The 10,966-nt window shown below is 42.9% G+C and overlaps 2 protein-coding genes across 4 annotated transcripts in view; one reads left to right on the top strand and one right to left on the bottom strand.

Annotated features, from left to right (window-relative positions):
* The window catches only part of LOC122554144 (interferon-induced protein 44-like), a 32,868-nt gene extending 31,323 nt beyond the window's left edge, over nt 1–1,545 (top strand). The window contains exon 9 of the mRNA XM_043698709.1: nt 1,509–1,545. Coding sequence (XP_043554644.1) covers nt 1,509 — 1 coding nt within the window. The 3' untranslated portion in view covers nt 1,510–1,545. The remainder of the gene's footprint in view (nt 1–1,508) is intronic.
* Nucleotides 1,546–10,239: 8,694 nt separating this feature from the next.
* Nucleotides 10,240–10,966, bottom strand: part of LOC122554145 (interferon-induced protein 44-like) — a 19,743-nt gene continuing 19,016 nt past the window's right edge. The window contains exon 6 of one of the 3 annotated variants that reach the window (XM_043698713.1): nt 10,240–10,255. In XM_043698713.1, coding sequence (XP_043554648.1) covers nt 10,255 — 1 coding nt within the window. In that variant the 3' untranslated portion in view covers nt 10,240–10,254. Of the gene's footprint in view, nt 10,256–10,436; nt 10,605–10,966 lie in introns of those variants that run through there. The other 2 variants (XM_043698710.1, XM_043698712.1) reach the window with 2 other exon arrangements.

Consider the following 10,966-nt stretch of genomic DNA (forward strand, 5'->3'; position numbering starts at 1 on the left):
AAGAAGGGCTTATGCCCGAAACGTCGATTCTCCTGTTCCCTGGATGCTGTCTGACCTGCTGCGCTTTTCCAGCAACACATTTTCAGCTCTGATCTCCAGCATCTGCAGACCTCACTTTCTCCTTGAAGATAACCATAAAATTTCCTGGATGTGTTTCTGTGTTAAAGGGTAACACGATACAGCCGCAGTGTGAGGATGGTATCTCTGGCTGGGGAGTAGGTGCAAAAGGGCAAGGCAGGAACGCTGTGGTCATTCAGGTAGTGAGTGAATGCAATGAGAACAAGCAAACCAGCTCAAGATGGTGTCTTGACCATGAGCTGGGTGCCTCAGGGACTACAGGATTGCAACAAGAGTTAGCAGTGCAGTATGAGGTACAGCATTGAAGTGCTGAAGCGTCCTATAAGTGGATCAGAGCTAAGCCTCAATTAGAGGCTGGTACATGGCAGATGCCAATGTCTGTGGATGTTCGATTGTGTGGCCAGTGGCCATGCAGTGTGCCCTGAGGTATATGGTGCCAACATACAGGTCTTTTTGTCGAGTCAATAATAAAGAAACTTAAAAAGTAGAATTTGTATTTAAGTCGTACCTTCCATATCACTGGGAACACTGAAAGTGCAACAAAAGCAGATGTATCAGCATGACTGGATCAGAAATGTTAACTGGATCAAAAATCTTCAGCAACACAACTCTGAAAATCCTACTCTTCCAACTTAGCTCCTGCTCCCCACCGCTCCTGATTCAGCATGTCTCCCAGTTGCCTCTCTGATTCATTTGCTCCTGAGTGGCACCAATCACCAGCTGCTGAGCTGGTCTGGCCATGACTACTTAAACCAGGTAAGGGCAGCAGTTTCCTTCCCTAAAGGGCATTTAGCGACCAGAAGACTTTGTCCGACAATGTTTTTATGGTCATCTTTTGACTCTTAAATCAAGATTTGCATCGAATTCAGGTTTCACCATCTGATATGTTGGGACTCCAACACAGAACCTTACCAAGGTCTCTGGATTAATAATCTTGCAATAATGCCCTAGGTCATTGACTTCACCACTGACACATTGTGAAAGAATATTCCTTTGAATATGCCCTTTCAGGTGCTGATGAATCGATTCATGATTGTAATATCTTTGCTTCATTTTTACAGAACATAAAGCCACGGTATGGTGGATTCTCTCAAATCTTGAGAAATAATTTTGTTTCTTTAAGTGCATAATGTAGCTGGTTGACTTGAGTTGGCACTCAGTTGGCACAGGAGTTATAGAGTACCATTGGGTGGGCTGAGGTCCTTAGGTTGGCATGGGAGGGCATGAAGGACCATGGAGAGCTTAAGAATGCACAGGATGGAATATGGAGAGTGTCTGGTGGGTGAATGTATGTGAGGAGTGAGGGCTGCATGGACTTATTTTTGTTTTATATTTGTTTTTAAAAGCTTCAACAAATTGGCAATCTCTGGCCTGTGTTCTCCCTCACCAATTTCTACATTTAACCTGGGGTCTTTTGGTCTACTTCCCAGAGCAGCCTAGCATCTTGGAATGGAACTTCTGGGTCACACCCTCCCTGCTCAGCTTTCCCGAATAAAGGCAAATCCACAACTCAGGGCTGCAACTACATTTCACAATGTCTATGTTTCAGAAATGTAACATTAGATTTAAAAAAAAATGTCAATAAATAGAAAACATAATAAGGAACTGGTAAAAACAAACCCGCAGTAAACATAAGTCAAACAAGCCTGAGTTTATTATATTTAAAAGATAACCTATTCAAGAAGGTCAGATAGAGAGGAAGATGAACAGTGAATGAGCCACTGTGCTTTTCTTTTGGTAGAGTCATGATCTATAATCATTCCAGCAAGGAATTTAATTTATTTGTTTTGTTTCCAGATGGAAAGAAGGTAAAGACAGCTGCTAAATGAAGAGAGTGCTCGGTAAATACAGATGTTTGAAAAAGGTCAATGGAAACACACCAGGTTCACTTCCATCCTTAGGCAGCAGTCTGTGTGGAGTTTGCACATTCTTCCTGTGTCTGTGCATTTCCTCTGGGTGCTCTGGTTTCCTCCCACAGCCCAAAGATGTGCAGGTCAGGTGGATTGGTCATGCTAAATTGTTCATAATGTCCAGGGATGGACAGGCTAGGTGAACTGATCATGGGGAATGCAACGTTATGGGGCAGTGGTGGGTCTGGATGGGATGCCCCTTCAGAGGGTCAGCGTGGACTCAATGGGCCAAATGGCCTGCTTCCACACTTTAGGGATTCTATGTAAATTATTCATTTTGGTCACAGAACCAACCAGAGTTATGTTGAAGAGTTTTAAAAATTCTTTACATTTCTGTTTGGAGCATCCCAAGGCATGCCCCATCATCATGGCAATGGTCCGTGGGATTGTGGGTTTGCTTTAATTTAACTGGCTATGTTTGTGTGTATGTGTGAGTCTGTGCTTGTCTGTGTTTATCTGTGTGTGTCTGTTTGTGTGTCTATGTTTATGTGTGCGTGTTTGTGTGTCTGTGCAGTTCTGTGTGTGTGTGCATGTGTGTGTGTGTGTGTCTCTGTGTGTATGTGTTTTTATGTGTGTGTATGTGTTTGTGTCTCTGTCTGTGTCTGTTTGTGTGTTTGCTCACACAAGGCAGTCTGCAGGCTACATTTTACAATGTGGTTAAATATGAAATTGTGCACGTCATTGCCAAAAATAAATGAACTGTATGGATGTGTGAATGTACTAAGGGATTCAGGCGGGTGTAGCAAGCCATTAGGAAGTGGTATGTTGGCCTTCATTGCAAGAGGATTTGAGTAGTGAAACAGAGATGACTAACTGCAGTTATACAGGACTTGGTGAAACCGTATCTTGAACATTGTGTGCAGTTTTAGACCCGTTACCTAATAAAGGATGGACTGTGGAGAGAGTGCAGTGGGCTGGTACCTGGGATGGCAGGACTGTCCTATGAAGAGAGATTGGTTCAACTGGGCCTGTTGTCGTGGAGTCATACAGTCATAGAGATGTACAGCATGGAAACAGACCTTTCAGTCCAAATCGTCCATGGCGACCAGATATCGTAACCTAATCTCGTCCCATTTGCCAGCACTTGGTCCATATCCCTCTAAACCCTTCCTATTCATCTACCCATCCAAATGCTTTTTAAATGCTATAATTGCACCAGCCTCCATCACTTCCTCTGGCAACTCATTCCATACACGCACCCCCCTCTGCATGAAAATGTTGCCCCTTAGATCCCTTTTATATCTTTCCCCTCTCACCCTCAACCTATGTCCTCTAGTTCTGGAATTCCTCACCCTGGGGAAAAGACCTTGTCTATTTACCCTATCCATGCCCCTCATGATTTTATAAAACTCTATATGGTCACCCCTCAGCCTCTGACACTCCAGGGAAAACAGCTTCAGCCTACTTAGCTGTTTCCTATGGTTCAAATCCTCAAACCCTGGGAACATCCAAACATCCTTCCGATAGGAAGGAGACCTGAATTGCATGTAATATTCCAAAAGTGGCCTAACCAATGTCCTGTACAGTCACAGCATGACCTCCCAATTCCTGTACTCAATACTCTGACCAATAAAGGAAAGCATACCAAACGCCTTCTTCACTATCCTATCTATCTGCGACTCCACTTTCAAGGAGCTATGAACCTGCACTCCAAGGTCTCTTTGTTTAACAACACTCTGTAGGACCCTAACATTAAGTGTATAAGTCCTGCTCAGATTTGCTTTTCCAAAATGCAGCACCTCACCATTATCTAAATTAAACTCCATCTGCCACTCCTCAGCCCATTGGCCCATCTGATTAAGATCCAATTGTAATCTGAGGTAACCTTCTTCACGTTCCACTACATCTCCAATTTTGGTGTCATTTGCAAACTTACTAATTGTACCTCTGATGTTTGCATCCAAATCATTTAAATAAATGGCGAAAAGTGGTGGACTCGGCACTAATTCTTGTGATACATCACTGGTCACAGGCCTGAAGTCTGAAAAGCAACCCTCCATCACCACCCTCTGTCTTCTACCTTCGAGCCAATGGCTAGTTCTCCCTGTATTCCATGAGACCTAACCTTGCTAATCAGTCTACCAGGAGGAATGTTGTCAAAAGCCTTACTGAAGTCCATATATTCATTCAGGGGGCTCAATGTCACCCATCAGTCAGGGTCAATCAGGGGGTCAGCTCACTGAATACCAAGGAGGGTGTATTCTTCCCCTGCATTTTTGGTGCATAGCTGCTAAGGGAGGAGAGTTCCTCTCTAATGACAGAGAGAGACTATGGTAATTTTACTTTTAGTATTTACTAGAGAGGCGGCATGTTTGAATATCTATGTAGTATGGGTAGGCATGTGTGATTATTTACAGTGGGTGATGATTGTGAATGTTTACAGACTTTGTGTGTGGGAACATTTACAGTGGACTGGTGTGTATTAAAGCTTCCAGGGGAGTGAAAAATGTGTGAATAGATACAGGGTGATGCATGTTAATATTTATAGGGCTAGTGTGTGTGTAAATATTTGGAGGGTTTGTGTATTGTTATGGACTCAGCTAGACCACTCAAAAAATTCTTAAGAATGCAGCCCTAGACCTAACTTTGCAATTTGTTTCGGTAAGCCTACAGTGAAAATTACCTGGAGTAAGTTAGCTAGGTTGACTACCAGGGTTTAAAACAGACAAAAAATTTAATCACAAAATTACACAATGAAACACAAAGAACAGAATAACGAATCCCTAAAGAATTCAGCCTATCCAACTGGACTTAATTAGGCTGTTCCGAACATACACAACAGTCCCAATAAGCAAACTCCCTTTAAAAACCAGTATAAATGGTACACATGCTTAAAGGTCAAAGTTTAAGGGCAGAAAAGAGAGAGAATGTCCACACAGCTCCCTGTTGAACTTCCCAGTTCAAGACTGAACTAAACTGCTCAGCTCAGGTCAGTTAAAGAGCTGACCACTCCCTTTTCATTATACAGTTCGCTTCTAATACATGACCCACTTTGACCTGAAGTCTCATCTGTATACAGGTAAACAAAAGGCCTCTCAAAATCATTTTCATCTCTGTACCAAACCCGACTGATTGGAGTCTGGCCCAGTATATTGTCCCTCTGAAAAAAAATCAAGGACAGAGTCTCCTTGAGCCAAGGATCAGCTTTTAGGAAAAAACGTGACCAGCTTTGTAACAGTATGTGTAAGATAATTCACAAGGCTTGTAGCGTATGTGTGTGTGCAATAATTTACAGTGTTTGCGTGTGTATGAATATTCACAGGGTTCACGTTTGTGTGTGTATGTGAATGTTTAGAGGGTTTTGTGTATGTGTATGCGTGTGAGAATATTTTCCAGAGTTTGTGTGTGTGTGCATGCGTGAGAGAGAGAGGTTTGTAAGTGTCAATGTGAATGTTTACAGGGTTTATGTGTGTATGTGTGAATATTTACAGGGTTTGTCTGTGTGAATGTTTATAGGGTATTGTGTGTGTCTGTGAGAATATTTTCTAGGGTTTGTGTGTGTGTGTGTGTGAATATTTAGAGTTTGTGGGCGTGTTTGTGAACATTTACAGGGTTTATGTGTGAATATTTACAGGGTTTTGTGTATGTGTATGTGCGTGAGAATATTTTCCAGGGTGTGCGTGTGTGTGTTTGTGAGAGAGAGAATACTTACAGAGTTTGTAAGTGCGTGAACGAACTTTTACAGGGTGTATGTATGTATGTGTGAATATTTACAGGGTTTGTGTGTGTGTGCTATACACATGAGAATATTTTCAGCGATATGTGTGTGTGCGTGAGAATATTTTCCAGGGTTTGTGTGTGTGTGTGTGAGAGTGAGAATACTTACAGGGTTTGTAAGTGTGTGTGTGAATATTTATAGGATTTATGTGTGTATGTGTGAATATTTACAGGCTTTGTGTGTGTGTGGGAATATTTTCAGGGTTTGTGTCTGTGTGTGTGATTATTTGACGGGGATGGTCTTCCAGAACATGAAAGGACCTGCTGCTGAAACTTCCTTGCTAAGATTTGTTTTCTTGTTTGACTTTGCTGGATTGCAAACTGAAACTAAAGTTGAATCTTTGTTGCAAGTTCATTTTCCAAGGAGCGGTTAAGGCATTACAGATCGTTGCTGAAAACAAATCTCTTCAGTACATTGCTGTAAATCTGTGGTCGAGTTTTTTTTTTACGCTGGTGATGTTTTTGTTTGATATTTGAGTTATTTTGAGAGAGACCACGTCAGATCTCTTGGTGTGAACTGACTGTGGTTCCTGTGTTAAGAACTACTTGGAATACAAATTTTAGACATAACCAGCAGGACACTTCAAGGGGTGAGTATTCGGGTAAAATCTTTGTACGAGGTATCATGGGGCTTTGCTGGAGATCTTATGTGAAAGTCTCAGGGGATTTGGGGTAATGGCTGATGGCTTCATGTGACAGAGCAGTCTTGGTCCATTTCATTGTAACCATGATGTGGAGGTGCTGGTGTTGGACTGGGGTGGACGAATCTTAAAATCACACAACGTCAGAATTAATAGTAAAAGATCTGAACAGCAATCTAGGTCTGTTCAATACATCACATCAGTTGTATGACACTTTGATTTTTTTACTATAAATTCCGTGTCCTATGATCCTGCCCCACTAGCTACCTGAGGAAGGGGCAGCACTCTGAACGTTTGTGCTTCCAAATAAACCTGTTGGACTATAACCTGGCGCTGTTTAACATTTCATCATATTCATTGGTAGGACCTGGATGTGGCTGGGTGAGTATCTATTGCCTGATCCTAGTTGCCTTTGAGAAGATGGTGGTGAGACGCCTTCTTGAACTGCTGCAGTCTATGTGCTGTAGGTACTAAGGTGGAAGAACTTGTAATGTTGATTAGCTCATCTCCTGGTCAAATATATCCCCGAGACTAGGAGGGTAAGGAGACTTGATGGTGCATGCATTATTGACATTGTCCTGAATATTGGAGATGGGATGTCATGTTGTGGCTGTAGGGGAAATTGGTTAGGCAGCTTTTGGCATACTGCAATCAACTCTGGTCTCCCTGATATGGGAAAGATATTGTTAAACTTGAAAGCTGCAGAAAAGATTTACAAGGATGCTGCCAGGGTTGGAGGATTTGAGCTAAAGAAGGAAATTGAATATGCTGGGGCTGTTTTCCTTGGAGCATCAGAGACTGAGAGGTGACCTTGAAGAGGTTTAGAAAATCATGAGGGGTGAATAGCAAAGGTCTTTTTCCCAGGGTAGAGGAGTCCAGAACTTGAGGGCATAGAGTTAAGGTAAGTGAGGAAAGATTTAAAAGGGACCCAAGGGGCAACATATTCACACAGAGGGAGGAGCATGTATGGAATGAGATGAAACAGATGTACAGAATGAAACCCAACCCATCGGTCCAATTCGTGACCCCTCTACCTCTAAACCCTTCCTATTCATATACTCATCCAGATGCCTTTTAAATGTATAATTGCATCAGCCTCCACCACTCACTCTGCCACCTCATTTCAGACACGCAGCGCTCTCTGTGTGAAAAAGTTGTCCCTTAAGTCCCTTGTATATCTTTCCCCTCTCACCCTAAACCTATGCCCACTAATTTTGGACTCCCTCAACTGAGGAAAAAAAGCTTTGCTATTCAACCTATCCTAGTCCTTGATGAATTTATAAACCTCGAGAAGGTCAAGACGATACAACAACGTCTCTTCTTCTTCAGGTGACTCAGGAAATTCGACATGTCCATAAGGACCCTTATCAACTTCTACAGATGCACCAGGGAGAACTAGCCATTTGGATATAGAATTGGCTTGAAGGTAGCAGACAGTGGGTGGTGGTGGAGAGTTGCTTTGCAGACTGGAGGCCAGTGGAGAGCCACAAGGATCGGTGCTGGGTCCACTACTTTTCATCATTTATATAAGTGATTTGGATGTGAATAGGAGGTATAGTTGATGACACCAAAATTGGATGTGTAGTGGACAGCAAAGAAGGTTACTTCAGATTATAACAGGATTTTAGACATAACCAGGAGTATTCGGGTATAATCTTTGTACTGGTATCACGGGGCTTTGCTGGAGATCTTATGTGAAAATCTCAGGGGATTTGGGGGAATGGCTAATGGCTTAATGTGACACAGCAGTCTTGGTACATTTCATTAGAACCATGATGTGGAGGTGCCAGTGTTGGACTGGGGTGGACGATGCTAAAAATCACACAACTCCAGAATTTATAGCAAAAGATCTGAACAGCAATCTAGGTATTTTCAATACATCACATCAGTTGGGCCAAAGGGCTGAGGAGTGGCAAACAGAGTTTAATTTAGAAAAAACGTGAGCTGCTACATTTTGAAAAAGCAAATCAAAGCAGGATTTATACACTTAATGGTAAGGTCCTGCAGAGTGTTGCTGAACAGAGACGTTGGTGTGCAGGATCATAGTTATTTGAAAATAGAGTCGCAGGTAGATAGGATAGTGAAGAAGGCGTTTGGTATGCTTTCCTTTATTGGTCAGCGCATTGAGTACAGGGGTTGGGAGGTCATGTTGCAGGTGTACAGGACATTGGTTAGGCCACTGTTAGAATATTGTGCGCAATTCTGGTCTCCTTCCTATTGGAAAGATGTTGTGAAACTTGAAAGGGTTCAGAAAAGATTTACAAGCATGTTGCCAGGGTTGGAGGATTTGTGCTTTCTAGGAGAGGTTGAGCAGGCTGGGATGTTTTCCCTGGAGTGTCGGAGGCTGAGAGGTGACCCTATAGAGGTTTATGACATCATGAAGGGCATGGGTATTCATTTCCCAGCGGTGGGGGATTCCAGAAGTCGAGTGTTTAGGTTTAGGGTTAGAAGGAAAAGATATAAAAGGGACCTAAGGGGCAACTTTTTCACACAGAGGGTGGTGCATGTATGGAATGAGCTGCCAGAGAAATTGGTGGAGGCTGGTATAACTACAGCATTTAAAAGGCATTTGGATGGGTGGATGAATAGGAAGGGTTTAAAGTGATATGGGCCAATTGCTGGCAATGGGACTAGATTAGGTTAGGCTGATCGTTGTGGACGAGTTGGACAGTAAGGTCTGTTTCCGTGCTGTACATCTCTATGACTGTATGACTCCACGACAACAGGCCCAGTTGAACCAATCTCTCTTCATAGGACAGTCCTGCCATCCCAGGTACCAGCCCACTGAACATCCACTGCACTCTCTCCACAGTCCATCCTTTATTAGGTAACGGGTCTAAAACTGCACACAATGTTCAAGATACGGTTTCACCAAGTCCTGTATAACTGCAGTTAGTCATCTCTGTTTCACTACTCAAATCCTCTTGCAATGAAGGCCAACATACCACTTCCTAATTGCTTGCTACAGCAGCCTGGATCCCTTAGTACATTCACACATCCATACAGTTCATTTGTTTTTGGCAATGACATGTAGAATTTCATATTTAACCACATTGTAAAATGTAGCCTGCAGTCTGCCTTGTGTGAGCAAATACACAGACACACAAATACGCACCCACAGATATGCACACACATAGGCACACACACAAAAACATAGACATGCACACAAACAAAAACATACACAGACACACCTTTTACACACATAAACACGGACATGCAAACACGGACACATACACACACACATAAACATAGTCACACACAAACAAATGTGCACCCACAGATATACACACACACAGAGACAAAAACATAGATATGCACACAAACAAAACATGCACAGACACACACACACACACACACACAAACATAGCCAGTTAGATTAAAGCAAACCCACAATCCCATGGACCATTGCCATGATGATGTGGCATGCCTTGGGATGCTCCAAACAGAAATGTAAAGAATTTTTTAAACTCTTCAACATAACTCTGGTTGGTTCTGTGACCAAAATGAATAATTTACATAGAATTCCTAAAGTGTGGAAGCAGGCCATTTGGCCCATTGAGTCCACGCTGACCCTCTGAAGGGGCATCCCATCCAGACCCACCACTGCCCCATAACGTTGCATTCCCCATGATCAGTTCACCTAGCCTGTCCATCTCTGGACATTATGAACAATTTAGCATGACCAATCCACCTAACCTGCACATCTTTGGGCTGTGGGAGGAAACCAGAGCACCCAGAGGAAATACACAAACACAGGGAGAATGTGCAAACTCCACACAGACTGCTGCCCAAGGATGGAAATGAACCTGGGGTCCCTGGTGCTGTAACCACCAAGCGACCATGATTCCATTAATGCTTTCGAAACCTTTGGATCCAAGCAATCTCTTCACTTACCAGCTGTCTTTCCATCTGGAAACAAAACAAATAATTTAATTCCCTTGCTGGAACAATTATAGAGTCATGACTCTACCAGAAAATGCCACAATGGCTCATTCACTGTTCACCGTCCTCACTATCTGACCTTCTTGAACATAATAAACTCAGGCTTGATTGACTTGTGTTTACAGTGAGTCTATTATTACCAGTTTCTTATTATGTTTTCCATTTATTTACATTTTAAAAAATTTAATGTTACATTTCTGAAACATAGACATTGTGAAATGTAGTTGCAGCCCTGAGTTGTGGATTTGACTTGATTCGGGAAAGCTGAGCAGGGAGAGTGTGACCCAGAAGTTCCATTCCAAGATGCTAGGCTGCTCTGGGAAGTAGACCAAAAGATCCCAGGTTAAATGTAGAAATTAGTGAGGGAAGACACAGGCCTGAGACTGCCAATTTGTTGAAGCTTTTAAAACAGCAGTAAAACAAAAATAAGTCCATCCAGCCCTCACTCCTCAAATACACTGGCCCCACCCCCCACCTATTCCTCTGCTACATCGATGACTGTATCGGCGCCTCCTCGTGCTCCGACGAGGAGGTTGAACAGTTCATCCACTTCACCAACACCTTCCACCCCGACCTCAAATTCACCTGGACAGTCTCAGATTCCTCCCTCCCCTTCCTCGACCTTTCTATTTCTATCTCAGGCGACCGAATCAACACGGACATCTACGACAAACCGAC

This window comes from Chiloscyllium plagiosum, chromosome 11, assembly GCF_004010195.1.
Source record: "Chiloscyllium plagiosum isolate BGI_BamShark_2017 chromosome 11, ASM401019v2, whole genome shotgun sequence".
Classification (NCBI taxonomy): domain Eukaryota; kingdom Metazoa; phylum Chordata; class Chondrichthyes; order Orectolobiformes; family Hemiscylliidae; genus Chiloscyllium; species Chiloscyllium plagiosum.